This window comes from Carcharhinus amblyrhynchos, chromosome 30 (genome assembly GCF_965287045.1).
Source record: "Carcharhinus amblyrhynchos chromosome 30, sCarAmb.v2.hapA, whole genome shotgun sequence".
Classification (NCBI taxonomy): domain Eukaryota; kingdom Metazoa; phylum Chordata; class Chondrichthyes; order Carcharhiniformes; family Carcharhinidae; genus Carcharhinus; species Carcharhinus amblyrhynchos.
The window spans coordinates 7605384-7624301 of NC_137353.1; the positions used below are offsets into that span (position 1 = coordinate 7605384).

Consider the following 18918-nt stretch of genomic DNA (forward strand, 5'->3'; position numbering starts at 1 on the left):
TGGGTTACCTTTTACTTAACAGCAAGACAAGCGATGTCAAGCTGCCTGACAGTCTGGTTGTATCTGAGGGAGCCTGACCCCTGACTGGCAAAGAGCAGCCTCCGAAAAGAGGACCCATTCCCTCTTCATTCCCACCCTTTGAAAACCATCAGGCCTGACTGCCCGTGCCGAACATTAGCCTATTGTGATGTGATCAGCAACATCGCTGCCGCCTAGAGAAAGGATCGAGAATGAGAAGGCACAGATTTAAAACGATTTGCAAAAGGAACAAACACAACGTGGGAAAGAATCCTTTCACCCAGCGAGCGACTGGGGCCTGGAATGTGCTGCCCGAGAGTGCAGTGGGGACAGATTCAATCGGGGCATTCAAGAAGGCATGAGACGGTTACCTGAATGGAAACAATGTGCAGGGTGTACGGGGAAAAGGCAGGGGAATGGCGTTAAGTTATAATGTTGGTTTGGAGAGCAAGTGCAGACACGATGGGCCGAATGGTCTCCTTCTGTCCTGCAACAATTCTGTGATATCATCGGGGCTGGTCGAGGTTTGGTTATTTATTAAAATATGGTAGGCGGGTTGCTGATTTCGGCACCTGCCCACCCCCTGTATAATGGGAGTGAGCCGGGAGTGGGGGGGTGTGGTGGTTGGTGATGGGGTGGGCTCTATCTTATGTCCCCCTCCCCCTGCCAAAAATACCCCCGGCAGGGGGCACATAAAATACAGCCCAGTACCCGGACAACAATTCCCTTTCAGTCACATGTAAACAATAGAGCAAAACTGATAATAGAAAGGAAAAAAACAACTTAGCTTTGGAATGGAATGGAGTATTCAAATGCAGCGACTCCCCTCCCCCCACCCCACACTCCCCCCTTCACTCCCCATCTCCACCACTCCAACAGTAACTGCACTTGTTGTCTCAAATTATTCCTGCCCCAACCCCTTCATTCCTCCCACCGCCTATATCCTGCCCCGAACTGCTTCCTGATCGAGTTGGGGAAATGTGTCTACAGATACGATTGGTACATCCCCTGGGATTAGCATTTGGGCCACCTCACTCATAGACCACATCCCCAGCATTATTGATATGGGAAAGGAGGAGAAAGGTCAGACTTATATAGCACCTTTCACATCCTCAGGGGGTTCCTCGTCCCCTTATAGCCAATGAAACACTTCTGAAATGCAGTTACCACTGTATTATAGCAGACTCTGCAGCCGGTTCACCCACAGCAAGCTCCCAGAAATAGTAATGGGATAATGACCCAGGTAATCTGCTTTCGTGATGACTGAGGAATAAACATTCAACCGGGCAGCACAGTGGCACAGTGGTTAGCACTGCTGCCTCACAGCACCAAGGACCCGGGTTCGATTCCGGTCTCAGGTCTGTGTGGAGTTTGCACATTGTCCCCATGTCTGCATGGGTTCCCTCCGGGTGCTCCAGTTTCCTCCCATTGTCCAAAAATGTGAGCGTTAGGAGAATTGGCCGTGATAAATTGACCCTAGTGTCAGGGGGATTAATAGGGTAAATACGTGGGTTATGGGGATAGGGCCTGGATGGGATTGTTGTCAGTGCGGATTCGATGGGCCGAATAGCCTCCTTCTGCACTGTAGGGTTTTTATGATTTCTATGAGAACATTGAGGATGACTTGTTACTCATAACAAGTGGAAGAACCAATCAGGATTGGTCTGTTTGGTTCAAGCCGGTTTATAGCAACACACTTTCTCGGTGCTACTAACCTACAAGAAAATTTCCCCCTCAAAGTGTTCCAGCTGTCTCTATTTATAGGACATTCAATGTCACACGTTTACTTAGCAATTCCCTTAACAAGGTGTGATTAATAGTACATGGACATGACTCCCTGCTCTACTTCCACATTATGACATGGGATTTTTTGAGTTCAATGTTTCATCAACCCACTCGTCATTTAATGTTAGTTCGTTCGATGAACCTATTTGGTGCCAAAGGATTCAATTAGAATGCATTAAAGTGGTTAACACTGCTGCCTCACAGCTTCAGGGACTCAGGTTTGACTCCCAGTTGGGGTCTCTGTGCGGAGTCTGCATGATTTCCCCATGTCTGCGTGGGTTTCCTCCGGGTGCTCCGGTTTCCTTCCACAGTCTGAAAGATGCGCTGGTTAGTGTGCATTGGCCGTGCTAAATTCTCCCTCAGTGCAGCCGAACAAGTGCCAGAGCGTGGCAACTAGGGGATTTTTATAGTAATTTCATTGCAGTGTTAATGTAGGCCTACTTGTGACACTGATAAATAAACTTTTAAACTAAAGCGGTTAAAACTCATTAAAAGGCCAGTTTTTATTTCTCTTCAGGACACAGTTGGCTGGATGCCTTACCTAAGCATAACCTGTATCATCGTTTATGTTATTGGACATGCGATTGGACCCAGTAAGTACAAAAGCTTTTACTTTAGTATTTCATACCCTCCTTTCTGTGAAGATTTGCCTCACTTATAGAACCTGAAGCTAACTTCACGCTGATTACAAAATGTGTGCAGTTGCACATTCTGGTGAGTTCTTCCCACGTGCTCACAAGTTCATAGATTCATAACATGTAGGAGCAGAATTAGGCCATTCGGCCCATCGAGTCTCTTTCGATCTTGCTGATTTTGATTTGATTTATTATTGTCACGTGTATTCACATACAGTGAAAAGTGTTGTTTCTCACACACTATACAGACAAAACATACTGTTTATAGAGAAGGTAACGAGAGAGTGCAGAATGTAGTGTTACGGTCATAGTTAGGGTGGGGAGAAAGATCAACTTAATGCAAGGTAGGTCCATTCAAAAATCTGACAGCAGCAGGGAAGAAGCTGTTCTTGAGTCGGTTGGAACGTGACCTCAGACTTTGTATCTTTTTCCGACAGAAGAAGGTGAAGAGAAAATGTCTGGGGTGCGTGGGGTCCTTAATTATGCTGGCTGCTTTGCTGAGGCAGTGGGAAATGTGGACAGAGTCAATGGATGGGAGGCTGGTTTGTGTGATGGACTGGGCTTCATTCATGACCTTTTGTAGTTCCTTGCGGTCTTGGGCAGAGCAGGAGCCCATACCAAACTGTGATACAACCAGGAAGAATGCTTTCTATGGTGCACCTGTAAAGGTTGGTGAGAGTCGTAGCTGACATGCCGAATTTTCTTAGTCTTCTGAGAAAGTAGAGGCGTTGGTGGGGCTTTCTTAACTATAGTGTCGGCACGGAGGGAACCAGGATAGGTTGCTGATCACCTGGTCTGCACATCTGAAAACTTGAAGCTCTCGACAATTTCTATTTCGTCCCTTTTGATGTAGACAGAGGCATGTTCTCCTTTACACTTCCTGAAGTCAATGACAATCTCCTTTGTTTTGTTAACATTGAGGAAGAGATTATTGTCGCTGCACCAGTTCACAGGATTCTCTATTTCATTCCTGTACTCTCTCTCGTCATTGTTTGAGATTCAACCACTACAGTGGTGTCATCAGCAAACATGAAAATTGAATTGGAGGGGAGTTTGGCCATACAGTCATCGGTGTATAAGGAGTGTAGTAGGGGGCTGAGAAGCTCTTGTGGAGCTCCAGCGTTGAGGATGATCGTGGAGAGGGTGTTGTTGCCTATCCTTACTGATTGTGGTCTGTGAGTTAGGAAGTTCAGGATCTGCTCCTCATCCCCATTTTCCTGCCTTCTCTCCATAACCCTTCAACCCATTACCAATTAAAAATCTAAGTCCTCTTTAAGTTTACTTATTGTCCCAGCATCCACAGCTCTTTGGGTGAGCGAATTCCACAGATTCACAATCATTTGGGAGAAATAGTTTCTCCTCAGCTCTGTTTTATATTTGCCTTACCCTGAGACTATAACCTCTCGTCCTTGTGCTGTGTTGTGTCCAGCAACACAACACATGCTGCTGTGTTGAATTTGAATTGGTGCGGTTGAATTTTAAGTTAGATTTTACAAGTAAGTTAGACTGCACTGCCACAATGCATGGAACAACCAGTGACTCCAAAAGTAATGTAACACCAAGTTTCATAGAGGGTCACATCACTGCAATGTCATTGAAAGAATGTCTATTTGACCACAGGGGAGGCACAGGTTTAAGGAGGGAGGTGGTAAGTTTAGGGGAGACGTGTGGAGAATGTTTATTACACACAGGGTACTGGGTGCCTAGAACGTGCTGCCAATGGAGGTGGTGGAAGCAGGCACATTGGCAACATTAAAGGTATATCTCCATAGACACATGTACGGGAGGCAAACAGAGGGATAGAAACCACAAATTGTCACCCGAATGTTCCTATGCCGTATTGTTCTTTGTTCTTTAATCTGGTTTTACAATTTACAACATTCTCATGTACTTAATCCAATCAACTAACTTAAAGCAAGAATTGCAGCTTCTGTTGCCTAAACAAATGCCATTCTGAAACTCCTATAATCAACGGTGAATATCGGCCAAACCTGTTTTTGAGTAGGGGTAGAAAGTTGGCCAGATCCCCAGGAGAACTTCCTCCTTGGCCTTTTCTTTGAGTTGCACCACCAAGACAGGAAGGGTTGGAGTTTAAAGTTTCATCCTGAAGTCAGTGACCCCATGTTTCTTAGGCTATGTCAACCAAAGTGGGGTAGGAACAAGATTTGGACCTGGCATGAGTCACTGTGATGTGGAGATGTGGACTAGGATGGGCACAGTAAGAAGTCTCACAGCATCAGGTTAAAGTCCAACAGGTTTATTTGGTAGCACAAGCCACAAGCTTTTGGAGCACTGCTCCTTCATCAGGTGAGTGGGAGTCATGTTCACAAACAGGGCATATAGGTGCACAAACTCAATTTACAAAATAATGCGAGTCTTTACAGGTAATCAAGACTTAAAGGTACAGATAATGTGAGTGGACAGAGGGTTAAGTACAGGTTAAAGAGATGTGTATTGTCTCCAGCCAGAACAGTTAGTGAGATGTTGCAAGCCCAGGCAAATTGTGGGTGTTGCAGATAATGTGACATGAACCCAAGATCACAGTTGAGGGTGTCCTCATGTGTGTGGAACTTGGCTATCAGTTTCTGCCCAGTGATCCTGCGTTGTCGTGTGTCGTGAAGGCCGCTTTGGAGGACGCTTACCTGAAGGTAAGAGGCTGAATGCCCGTGACTGTTGAAGTGTTCCCCAACAGGAAGAGAACACTCTTGCCTGATCACTGCTTGCCCAGTCACTGCTACAGACAGTAAATGCAGCCTAATGTGTCCTTCAAACCTAGTGTGGGCCTTGAACCCATACATATCCTTCCTGCCTCGAGGCAGGGGTATGACACTATACTGTAGAATTGTGCTGGACAACTGTTAAATTCAATCCCCACACTAAAGATTAAAAATGCATGTGGTGAGTGGATCTTGTAATGGAAGCATTTACATTGGTTCACAGTCACACTCTGTAAATAGAATCCTCAGAGTGCAGTATTTATAACCCATAGGCCTTACCAAACATGCACTTCTCACTAGTGCAGTTTGTAGTTGACTCATCACCCAATTATGGCATCACATTGTTCCCATGTGAAATCCCCTTTAGGGAGCATCACTGATTCCATGTGTACGGATCATTGGAATCTGTGGTTGGAAAACCGAACCGGGGCCAGACAATGAATCATAGAAAATGGAAACAGTTTTTAAAAAGTATCAGCAGGTCAGGCAGCATCTGTGGGGAGAGACACAAAGGCAATGAGTTGTCATTGGGATTGGTCAGTGAAGTGTGTAGAGATCAAATGACAAAAGGACCGATGGTGCGAGTGTTTGGATGTGGTGGGTGGAGGGAGGTTTGGGGGGGGGGGCGCTTAATGGGGAAAATATGGATCCAGAGGAGGTGCAAATAGTTGCAAAATGCCCCAAACCAAGATTGAGAGTTTGTTGAAAATCCAAATTCAATATTAAGGCTGGAAGGTTGAAAAATGATAAGACGTCTCACAAGACAGGTTAAAGTCCAACAGATTTATTTGGTAGCACAAGCCACAGGCTTTCGGAGCACTGCTCCTTCATCAAGTGAGTGGGAGTCATGTTCACAAACAGGGCATTTAAAAGACACAAACTCAATTTACAAAATAATGGTTGGAATGAGAGTCTTTACAGGTAATCAAGTCTCAAAGGTACAGATAGTGTGAGTGGAGAGAGGGTTAAGCACACATTAAAGAGATATGTATTGTCTCCAGCCAGGATAGTTAGTGAGATTTTGCAAGCCAAGACAAGTCGTGGGGGTTACAGATAGTGCGACATGAACCCAAGATCCCAGTTGAGGCCGTCCTCATGTGTGTGGAACTTGGCTATCAGTCTCTGCTCAGCCTTTCTGCATTGTCGTGTGTCATGAAGGCTGCCTTGGAGAACGCTTACCCAAAGATCAGAGACTGAATGCCCATAACTGCTTAAGTGTTCCCCAACGGAAGAGAATAGTCTTGCCTGGTGATTGTTGAGCGGTGTTCATTCATCCGTTGTCGTAGCGTCTGCATGGTCTCTCCAATGGTTGAAAAATGCCAAGGGTAAGGCTGAGGTATTGTTACTTGAGCTCGTTTTGAGTTCTATCGGAACTTGAGCTTGAGGTTAGAGTGGGAAGGGGGTGGAGAATTAAACTAACAAGTGACAGCAAGCTCAGGGTCATAGAAACAGAATTTGGAATCCCTTCAGTCCTGAAGTAAACCATTTGGCCCATTGAATTGGCACCAACTCTCTGGCAGAGCATCTTATGCAGGCCCTCTCCCTGCCCTATGCGCCCTACACACTTACCATGTCTAATCCACCCAACCTGCACAGCTTTGGACTGTGGGAGGGAACCGGAGGAAACCCACACAGACATGGGGTGAATGTGCAGACTCCGCACAGACAATCACCCAAGGTCGGAATTGAACCCGGGTCCCTGGCGCTGTGAGGCAGCAGTGCTAACCACTGTGCCACCATGCCGCCCTGGACTGAATGGACGTATTCAGCAAAGCTATCCCCCAGTCTGCAGGTGGTCTCACCAGTGTAGAAGGGACAGCATTGTGAGTGGTGAATGGAGTACACTAAGTTAGGAGAAGTATAAGTAGGTTGGTAGAATGGCACAACATCAAATAGGTCATTTGGCTAAAAGTTAGACATAGAAACTCTCATCACAAATAACAAACTGTTGGACGTGCACTTGACATGTCAAAGCCAACAGTGCTCCAGGCCTAGAGATATTGCTTTAGATATAACACTTGGGGCTAAAGGGATCAAGGCTTATGGGGGACGGAGGATCAGGATATTGAATTTGATGATCAGCCAGTAAATGGTGGAGCAGGCTCGAAGGACTGAATGGCCTACTCCTGCTTCTAGTTTCTATGTTTCTATAGAGTCAGAAGGTAGGATTAGACTGAGTAGCTCATTTTTTGGCTGGCATGGACATGATGGGCTGAATGGCCTCCTGAGCTGTAAATCTCTCAATGCTTCCAGATGAAGTCTGCACTGGTCTTTTCTTCAACGTCAGCCATCTAGTCTAGCAATATTCCCCAGACTGTTCTGCATATCTTTTATATTCCTCCTTTTCAAGTCACTATCCAAGGGATAGCACCAAGAGAGTCAAGTTTCAAGTCTCAGCAGCACTCGCTGACGTAATCTCGGCTGCCAATTCCAAAATGGGATGTTGGAATTAGTCTTTCAGGTAGAGCATTACACAGAGTTCATAACTACCCTTCCAACTGAACTTCAAAGACCCAGTGACATTACATAAAAGCCCAAAGCTCCAGCCTCACTCACAACAAGTCAATCAGTGTTCAACACATGAAGTTGGCACAGTGGCACAGTGGTTAGCACTGCTGCCTCATAGCATCAGGGAGCTGGGTTGATTCCAGCCTTGGGACACTGCCTGTGTGGAGTTTGCACATTCTCCCCGTGTCTGCATGGGTATTCCAGTTTCCTCCCACAGTCCAAAGATGTGGAGGTTAGGCGGATTGCCCATGCTTAATTGTCTATTAGTGTCCAAAGATGTGCAGGTTAGGTGGATTGGCCATGCTAAGTTGTCCCTTAGTGTCCAACGATCTGTCATTTAGGTGGATTGGCCATGCTAAATTGTCCCTTAGTGTCCAAAGATATGTAGGTTAGGGGATTAAATTTGTGAGGTTACAGGGAAAGGGTTTGGGTAACATACTCTGTCAGAAAGCAGGTGTAGACTCAATGGGTTGAATGGATTCCTTTTGTACTGTAGGGATTCTAGAACTTTTGTATAGGATCGAGAAGTTAAACCTCTGGAATTATTAAAGAAACAGTTGGATGCCACAAAGGGTGAGCTGGAGATTCCACTTTCAGTGGGTAAAATGAAGTAGAATGAAGGAACACCTCCATTATATTTATCCCATGAACATCAAACTGTGTGCGCAATCCTATTTACAATTTGACAGCAAAGTATTTGGGGAAAAGCTGAAATTGCAATCTGGATCTGGAGATGAAGTTGCAATCTCGATGGTTTATCTGACGAGGGAGATGGTGGCACAGTGGTAATGCCACTGGACTTATAATCCAGCAGCAGAGGCTAGTTCTCTGGGTATACAATTTCAGTGGCACAGTATAGGCGGCACGGTAGCACAGTGGTTAGCACTGCTGCCTCCTAGCACCAGGGACCCAGGTTCAATTCTTTGGGTGACTTTCTGGAGTTTGCACGCTCTCCCCACGGGTTTCCTCCGGGTGCTCCAGTTTCCTCCCACAGTCCAAAGATGGGTTGATTGGCCATGCTCAACTGATCCTAATGTCAGGGCAATAATTGGGTAAATAGGTGTGGTTCCAGGAATGGGGCCTGGGTGGGATTGTGATCGGTGCAGGCTCAATGGGCCGAATGGCCTCCTTCTACACTGTGGGGATTCTTTGGAGAACTAGAGTGTTCATCTGAAATTCTGCTCCATGGAAGTTCTCGACAACTATCTAGCTGTCCAGCAAAGATAAAAAACTAAAACACAACCTTTTGGACAAGGAGAAAGGGAGAGTCCTGGGATGACCTCTGCCCATTTTCCTCGATGGTCAGAGATAGACAGCGCAAACAATCACCACATTAGCCAGGAAATAGACTGTTGCACATGGAGATAAGGTTGAATGAAGGGCATTCAAATCTGGATAAGGACTCTTTCCCTTGGGGAGATGGTGATGAGATTAATTTTGAAAGAACTTTGCTGACTATCTGATATTGCGACTAACTGAACTTCTTTTTCTCACTCCAAGGCCCCATTCCATATGTGATAACAACAGAAATGTTCCGTCAGTCTTCCAGGCCAGCTGCCTTCATGGTAGCAGGGTCCGTGCATTGGCTATCCAATTTCACCGTGGGTCTTGTTTTTCCATTTCTAGAGGTACGTGTCATTTCAGCTTCACATATTTGGCTTTTAAATAGAATCATAGAATTCTCGCTAGAGCATGTTTAATGGGTGGCATGGTGGCACAGTGGTTAGCACTGCTGCCTCACAGCACCAGGGACCTGAGTTCAATTCCTGCTCGGGTCACTGTCGGTGTGGGGCTTGCACATTCTCCCTGTGTCTTCGTGGGTTTCCTCCGGGTGCTCCAGTTTCTTCCCACAGTCCAAAGATGTGCAGGTCGGGGTGATTGGCCAAGCTAAATTGTCCAAAGTGTCCCGGGATGTGTAAGTTAGAGGGATTCATAGGGTACATGTGTAGGGATAGAGCATGGAGTAGGATTGTTGTCGGTGCAAACTCAATGGGCCTCCTTCTGTCTTGTAGGCTTTCTATGATTTCATTTCTATGAATCCTTGCAGTGCAGAAGGAGGCCATTCAGCCCACCGAGTCTGCACCGGCAACAATCCCACCCAGGCCCTATCCCCCTAACTCCACATGTTCACCCTGCTAGACCTCTGACGCTAAGGGGCAATCTAACATGGCCAATCAACCTAACCTGCACATCTTTGGAGTTAACTTAAAAGTTAATCCCAGTCAGAGCCAGACTAGATCATGCAACACTGCTTAAAATCATTAAATCTCACTTGGACAAGCCATAAGGACAACTAATCGAGTTAGTAAAGAAAGTCACCCTGATATTACATAGAAACTAGAAGCTGGATGAGGCCATTCAGTCCTTTGAGGCTACTCCAGCATTCATTTTGATCATGGCTGATCATCAAGTTCAATATCCTGATCCCCCCCACTTCCTCCCATATCCCTTGATCCCCAAGAGCTGTATATATATCTAATTGCTTCTCATATTGTTAAAGTTGCTTTTTTGAATTTGGAGTACTTGGTTAAGTCGTTTCTGACTGCATTCGAAATATAGAAACGTGACTAAAAATTCAGAAAGCCAGGGTGATGCCCAAGGGTTCAAATCCCGCCGTAGCAGACGGAGGCAGCACGGTGGCACAGTGGTTAGTACTCACAGCACCAGGGATCTAGGTTCGAATCCAGGCTCGGGTCACTGTCTATGTGGCGTTTACACGTTCTCCGGGGTCTGCATGGGTTTCCTCTGGGTGCTCCAGTTTCCTCCCACAGCCCAAAGATGTGAGGGTAAGATTGAGTGGCCATACTCAATTGCCCCTAAATGTCAGGGGGATTGGCAGGGTAAATAAGTGGGGTTACAGGGTTAGGGCTTGGGTGGGATTGTGGTCATGCAGAATCAATGAGCTAAATGGCCTCCTTTTGCACCGTGGGGGTTCTATGATTCTCCGAAAATTTGAATTCAATAAAAAAATCTAGAATTAAAAATCTAATGATGACAATGAAACCATTGTCGATTTTCGTTATAACCCGTCTGCTTCACTAATATTCTTTATAGGAAAGGAAAGAGTTAAAATTTTCAGTCAAATGTGACTCTCCTTCGGAACGCTGAGTTCATAGTCACATTAACTCACATTAACTCGGAACGCTGAGACAGTCATAGTCACATTAACTCAGCTGCAGTCAGTTCTGTTAGGTAGATATTGATCCAGTGATATAGTTCCAAATCAGATTGGTTGTGGCTTGAGGGGAACTTGCAGGCGGTGGTGTTCACTTTCCAGCCTTTTGGCTAAGATCAAGCATTAGATCAAGCTCAAGATGGATTGTAATACCTTACCTTGTCAGCTTGGACCGTGTTTGTCCCTCTTGTAAGGATTATGCATTGGCTTCCATTTGAATTTGGATTTTGGAGCAAGCGAGGAAATAGATTCGGGTCTGCCCAGTCCACTCTGTACATTGGCTTTCTTACTATAAGAATTGAATTTTTTTTTAGAAGGTGGTGTTCCATTGCATCTACTGGGAATACTGTGTACTGTTCTGGTCACCCTATTATAGAAAGGATATTATTAAAGTAGAAAGAGTGCAGAAAAGACTTACTAGGATGCTATCAGGAATTGATGGTTTGTGTTACAAGGAAAGGTTGGATAGACTGGGACTTTTTCCCCTGGAGCATAGGAGGTCTAGGAGTGATCTTATAGAGGTTTATAAAATAATGAGGGCATTGGTCAGCTAGATAGTCAACAGGGGAGTCTAAAACTAGAGGGCATAGTTTTAAGGTGGGAGGGGAGAGATACAAAAGGATCCAGAGGGGCAATTTTTTCACACGGAGGGTAGTGAGTGTCTGGAATAAGCTACCAGAAGTAGTAATAGAGATGGGTACAATTTTGTTCTTAAAAAATCATTTAGACAGATACGTGGTTAAGATGGGTATCGAGGGATATGCCCAAATGTGGGCAATGGGAATAATTCAGTGGTAAAAAACAGGCGGCATGGACAAGTTGAGTCAAAGGGCATGTTTCCATGCTGTAAACACCTGTGACTCTTCAGCTGTATGGTCCCCTTGTCCTTCTAGCTGTTAGAGGTCGCAGATTAGGAAATGGTGGTCAATGGTGCCATTGGTCCATTCAGTGAGATAGTTCATGGATAGGAATGACAATTGGGAAATTACTCGATGTTTATCATCCTCACATGTTTGACTTACTAAGTAAAAAAATTTCTCCTTCCAGAAAGGGGTCGGCGAATATAGTTTCATCATTTTTGGAGGCATATGTCTCATAACGTTTGCTTACATCTTTGTCATCATTCCCGAAACAAAAAACAAGACGTTTCTGGAAATCAGCCAGCTGCTGGCGAAGAGGAACAAAGTTGAAGTCAAACTGGAATTGGAGTCCCTGGAACAGAGTGAGGGTGAAGCAGGAAAAGTCAAAGCATTGAAGAGCATCAGACTCTAACCAAATCTGCGATGCCCTTGGAGTTAAAACTGTGAAGTGCAGTATTAGTAACGAGTGCATTGGTATACCTCGGGCGGAAATTTACCATCCCGCCTGCCATGGGAATCCTAGCATGGACCATGCTAAGGTCCGTTGACCTTGGGCAGGATTTTCTGACCTTGGGGTGAGCATGGCTAGAAAATCCCACCCCTCGACCTTATTCCTTTGTCCACCAATTTAACAACAATATTGACCCATTATGAACAAATAGATACAAATGGGCATAGGAATTAAGAGCAGGAGTGGGCCAATCAACCCCTCGAGCCTGCTCTGCCATTCAATAAGATCGTGTCTGATTTAACTGTAACTTCAAACCAACATTCCTGCCTACTCCCGATAACCTTTCACCCCCTAGTTATAACAACAGTATTGTAATGGGCAGGTGAATCAGTAAAACCTCCCTCCCTAAACTTCCCCTTTGTCCTGAACAATGTGCTTAAAAATCTACCTCTCTGATCAAGCTTTTGGTTATCTGCCCTAATGTCACAAAGAAACATAGAAATTAGAAGCAGGAGTAGGCCATTTGGCCCTTTGAGCCTGCTTCACCATTCATTATGATCTTGGCTGTTCATCAAATTCAATATCTGATCTATTTACCCTCCTCATATCCCTTGATCCCTTTAGCCCCAAGAGCTATATCTAATTTCTTCTTGAAATCACACGTTTTGGCCTCAGTTATTTTCTGTGAAAGCGAGTTCCACACATTCACCACCCTCTAGGTGAAGAAATTTCTCCTCACCTCAGTTTATCCTCAAATAGTTCTGGACTCCCCCACCATCGGGAACATTCTTTCTGAATCTACCCTGTCTAACCCCTGTTAGAATTTTATAAGTTTTTACGAGATCCCCTCTGCTAAATTCCAATGAATATAATATTAACTGAATTAGTCTGTACTCACATGACAGAACTGCCATTGCAGGAATCAGCCTGGTAAACCTTTGCTGCACACCCTCAATAGCAAGAACATCCTCAGGTAAGGACACCAAAACTGCACAGAATATTCTAGATATCACCAATATCCTATATAGTTACAGCAAGACATCCCTACCCCTGTATTCAAATCCCAGCATACCATTTGCCTTCTTTACTGCCTGCTGTACCTGCGCGCTTACTTTCAGTGACTGATGCATAAGGATTGCAAGGTCTCATTGAGTATCCACCTCTCAATTTACACCCATTCAAGTAATAATCTGTCTTCCTATTATTGCTACCAAAGTGGATAACCTCACATTTATCCACATTATTCTGTATCTGCCATGCAGATGCCCACACACTCAGCCTGTCCAAATCACACTGAAGCATCTCTGCATCCTCCTCACAGCTTAACCTCCCACACAACTTTGTATCATCTGCAAATTTAGAGGTCAGACATTCAGTTCCACCTTCCAAATCATTAATATATGATGTAAACAGTTGGGGTCCCAGCACAGATCTCTACGGAACCTCACTAGTCACTGACCACCAGTCAGAAAAAGACCCATTTATGCCAACTCTTTGCTTCCTGTCTGCTAACCAGCTTTCTGTCCATCTCAAGACATTACCTGCAATCCCATTTGCTTTAACTTTTCATAGTACTCTGTTACGTGACACCTTGTCAAAAGCTTTCTGAAAGTCTAAATAAACCACATCCACTGGTTCTCCTCAGTCAACTCTACTTGTTACACTCTCAAAGAATTCTAATAGATTCACCAAGCATGATTTTCCTTTTGTAAATCCATGCTGACTTTGTCTGATTATACCACTGCCTTCCAAATGCCGAGTTATGAAATCCTTGATAATAGCAATTCCCCAGTACCAGTGTTAGGCTCACTGGTCTCTAGTTCCCTGTTTTCTCTCTACTTCCCTTTTTGAATAACGGGCTTACATTAACTACTCTCCAATCTGTAGGAATTATTCCTAAGTCCAAAGAATTTTGGAAAATAACCACCATTGGATCTAACATTTCCAGGGCCACTTCCTTCAATACTCTGAGATGAAGATTATCAGGACCTGGAGATTTATCCACCTTCAATCCCATCAATTTTCCCAAAACCATTTCTCTACTAATGCTGATTTTCTTCAGCTCCTCACTAAAACATGTTTTTCTCAGCGCTTCTGGTACATTATCCGTATCTTTCTCTGTGAAGACTGAAGCAAAGTACAAATTTAATTCCTCAGCTATTTCTTTATTCCCCGTTATGAATTCTCCCGTTTCTGTCTGTAAGGGACTTACATTCGTTTTTGTCAATCTTTTTCTCTTTACATACCTATAGAAACTTTTACAGTCAGTTTTTATGTTCCCTGCTAGCTAACTTTCATACTCTACTTTTCCCTTCTTAATTAATCCCTTGGTCTTCCTTTGCTGAATTTTAAACTGTTCCCAATCCTCAGGCCTATTGCTTTTTCTTGCCAATTTGTGTCCTTCCTTGAATCTGATACTATCTCTAATTTCCTTTGTTGGCCATAGTTTGGCCATAATTGCCTTACCACCCTTGCGCCAAACAGGAATAAACAACTTCTAAAGTTCACCTATTCGTTCTTTAAATGCCTGCCATTGCTTGTCCACTGTCTTTCCTTTCAGTAATGCTTCCCAGTCAATCATGACCAATTCATGCCTCATACCATCATAGTCACCTTTATTGAGATTCAGGACCCTGGTCTCAGTCAATAACATCATTATCCATCTTGATAGTGACTTCTACCATATTAAGGTCACTTATTCCCAAGGGTTCTCTCACAACTAATTCTTTCTCATTGCACAGTACTCAATCTAAGATGGCCTTCTCCCTTGTTGGTTCCTCAATGTATTGGTCCAGAAAACCATTCTGTATGCACTCCAGAAATTCCTCCTTTATTGTACTGTGACTAATTTGATTCTCCCAATCTGCATGCAGATTAAAGTCGCCCACAATCACAGATGTTCCTTTATCACATGCATCTCTGATTTCCTGTCTATTGCTTTTCCAACATTATCACTACAGTTTGATGATCTGTATGACAGCCTTACCAATGTTTTTTTCCCCTTGTTGTTTCTTAACTCGACCCAGGCAGATTCCACATCATTTTTGCTCCTATCCTACCTCAACATCGTATCAAAATCATCTTTAATCAACAACGCAACTCCATCACCTTTTCCTTTCCGTCTGTCCTTCCTAAACACAGATAGCCCTCAATGTTTAGTTCCCATCCTTGCTCACCTTGGAGCCAACTATGTCACACCCCTTTACACCTATCTGTGCAACTAATTCATCCATGTTGTTTCGAATGCTCCGAGCATTCAGGTACAAAACCTCCTTTGGCGCAGTGTCAATAATAGTCTGGTTTTGCTCCTGTGATCTGCCTCGGGATATTGTAATACACTAAAAGCAATTAATATAAATGTAAGGTGCCGTCAGTCAGACAGCATTTCAACTGATGTGTTTCTGTTCAGACTGCGCCACTGCTTTTGTGAGTCTGGTTGGCAATATGAGAACAGGATGTTGAGTGTGATACATTCTCATAACAAATTGAAGTCAAAGATCTGAAATAATCCTCCCAGCAAGAGTACAAGAAATAGGAAACTGGCGAGAAACCCGGGGACAGTTTGCTGCTGCCATAGTTGTTATATTTCTATGCCCCTGCCATAGAAATAATTAACCAGGGTCAAATCAAAGTGTTGGCTAACATTCACCAATAGTTCCCATTGCAGCAATAATTTTATAAATCACTCGGTCTGTAAAGTGTCAGACTTTGGCTGTTACTGATGTACGAAAGATGCTTTATTTCAAAGCTTTCGTCATGTTTTTCCCTCTCTGATTGACAGTCCATCTCACATGCCACTGGAAGTTTATATGCAATGGCAGCCTAGGTGAACAAATAGCTGATCTGATCAGTGTGCACCTTGTAACTTAAGCATTTTAACAACTATCAGACACGTGGTTAACGTTAATGTCATTCATAGAATCATACAATCCCTACAGAGCAGAAAGAGGCCATTCAGCCCATTGAGTCTACACTGCCTCTTTAAAAGGTTTTCCCACCCAGGACCACCTCCTGCCCTATCCCTATAACACTGCCCATTTCGCATAGCCAATCCACCCAATATACACATCTTTGGATACCAAGGGGCAATTTATCATGGACAATCCACCTAAGCTACACACCTTTGGACACTAAGGGACAAAGGAGAGGCACAGTGGCTAGCACTGCTGCCTCATAGCACCGGGGGTCCGGGTTTGATTCCCAGCTTGGGTCGCTGTCTGTGTGAAGTTTGCACATTCTCCACGTGTCTGAGTGGATTTCCTCTGAGTGCTCTGGTTTCCTTCCACAGTCCAAAGATGTGCAGGATAGGTTGATTGGCCATGCTAAATTGACCCCAGTGTCAGGGGGATTAGCAAGATAAATATGTGGGGTTATGGACTAGGGCCTGGGTGGGATTGTGGTCAGTGCAGACTCTTTGGGCTGAATGGCCTCCTTCTGCACTGTAGGGATTCTATGATTCCAAGTTATCAAGGCCAATCCACCTAACCTACACATCTTTGGACACTAAGGGACAATTTAGCGTGGCCAATCCACCCTAACCTACACATCTTTGGACACTAAGGGACAATTTAGCATGGCCAATCCACCCAACCTACACACCTTTGAAGTGTGGGAGAAAACCCACGCAGACACAGGGAGAACCCACTATTTTGAACTGTTTAAATCCTGCTATTTAAATTATTTCACTGGCCTTTCCAAACATTGCATTGTTCAAAATGCTTAGTATCTTGTTAAAAAAAACAGAAAAGAGCTTGATTTAAGATAATGAAACCTAATATCTTCAAGCTTGAAAAATGCTATGTGAGTCATACCAGGATGATAAAAATGAACTATTTCTGTATTATTTCTTCCTACTTTTATTTATATATTGCTTCCTGTACAATCAATGGGGTGTTTGTTAGTTAATTCTGTAGAAAACTTCAAACAATTTATTGGATAATGCTCAGGTAATTATCTCTTTTCTATCTGTGTGGGACAGGAAGTATGTATACACTTCCAGGTGAGACAGTAGCTGCCGCCATCTTGAGAATGGTCAGACATTCGTCACACAGGGCACAGGGCTTAAAATAGACGGATGGTCCTTTGCAAAGAAAATATCCAACAATAATCAAACAGTTCAACATCATCCAGGACAAAGAAGCTACCCATCTAATTGACACACCAACCACTACCTTAAACATTCATTCCCACCACCACCAGCACACTGTGCCTACATTTCTGTAGCACCCATACGATGCCAAGGTTCCTTTGACAATTTCTTTCAAACTACCACCTATAAGGACACATGGGAACAATACCATCTGCAAGTTCCTGCCCAAGATGCACACCACCCTAATTTCAAAGTATCCTGTTGTTGTATGAACAAAATGAGAGCTGGAGTAGGTCAACTGATCCCTCGAGCCTGCTCCACCATTCCACAAGATCATGGATTATCCAACTGGGGCCTTGTAATAAGTCTTCAGAGGCTGAAGCCCCTTCACCAAAATCCCTTTATTTCCAATTCCAGCAGCAGTACACAGAGTGCTCGCAGTCAGCAGTCTACCTTCCAGAGTGCCAGAGGAACTGACACGCCTGGTTAAATACAAGGAAAGGATTCCCTGATTGGCCCACCAATTGACTCCTTAATCAGGGACATCTTTTTGTTGTTCAACCAAATAAACAAAATCAACTTAATTCAAGGGCAACTCAAAAGGGGCAGCTTCCCAAAAGGAGGGAAATTGAGTGAAACAAAAGACAAAGTGGAACGGAAGCTTAAAATATCAAATTAAAATGTGATTAAGGGGGTCAATAGTACACCCCAGTCTCTGCGGGGCACAGAAGGCATCAACTGTGCCCTTGGACAGCGGATGCTTTCTCTCCAGGGACACCCAGTCGTGAATGTAGCCACGATAAAGAGGTCGTCAGGTTGGACGACCCTCTCGATCACCCGCTGCCTGGACCTGTAGATGGAACGCCTTGGCAGACCCAGCAGCAGGGTCACAAGGAGGTCCTCCTCCTTCCCCACCCCCCCTCCTCCGCACAGGGTGCCCATAGATCAAAAGCATGGGACTGAAGTGCAAATAAAACATCAGTAAAAGGTTTTGAGGAAATGAACATGTTGTGCAGCCTGTAACATGCAACATAGACATGGTCCACGGACTCCACAAGGTTGCAAAAAGGTCAAGCTTGGGAGCCCGTGAACCAGTACAACATAGCTTATACAGTACTGCTGCGTGCAGCACCCTCCATCCCAGGTCCCCAAGATAGTGGGGGGAGATCTCTGCGTAGAGGGACCTCCAGCTCCTTAATCAGGGAGTTCATTTTCCAATTGGTCAACCTTAATGGCCTGTCTGAAGTCATTACAGGTTTTACCTCCACTTTAGTGCCTCCCAGCACCCCTCCCCACCCCCGCCCCCGCCCCCCACCCAAACCTATACTCCCTGGTTAATCAAAAGCCAATAACTCAACCAGGAAGCTATTCAAAGACCCAACCTTCAATATTCACTGGGGAAGTGAATTCCAAAGGCCAGCGACTTTCACCTGAGCGTTATCCGATAAATTGTTGAGATTTCCCCTCATAGCTTTAAAATGGGAGGTTCTTTGTTTTTGAACTGTGGCCCTATGATAAGACAAATCCTTTCAGTATCTACCCTGTCAAGCTCCACTCAGAATCTTCCAAGTTTCAGTAAGATCACTCTCATACTCCTAAACTCACAGTCATTTGGTCATACAATTCTTCAATGTTGCTGAAAAGAGAGACATGCCGAAGTTTTTCCTCTTGCACTCATCA

General features: G+C 44.4%; 1 protein-coding gene across 1 annotated transcript in view; it reads left to right on the forward strand.

Moving 5' to 3' along the window:
- slc2a5 (solute carrier family 2 member 5) overlaps positions 1 to 13444 on the forward strand; it is a 36371-nt gene extending 22927 nt beyond the window's left edge. Inside the window, exons 10-12 of the mRNA XM_080214914.1 lie at positions 2321 to 2396; positions 9164 to 9291; positions 11886 to 13444. Of these exons, the coding sequence (XP_080071040.1) occupies positions 2321 to 2396; positions 9164 to 9291; positions 11886 to 12110 (429 nt within the window). The 3' untranslated portion in view covers positions 12111 to 13444. The remainder of the gene's footprint in view (positions 1 to 2320; positions 2397 to 9163; positions 9292 to 11885) is intronic.
- Positions 13445 to 18918: the final 5474 nt, after the last annotated feature.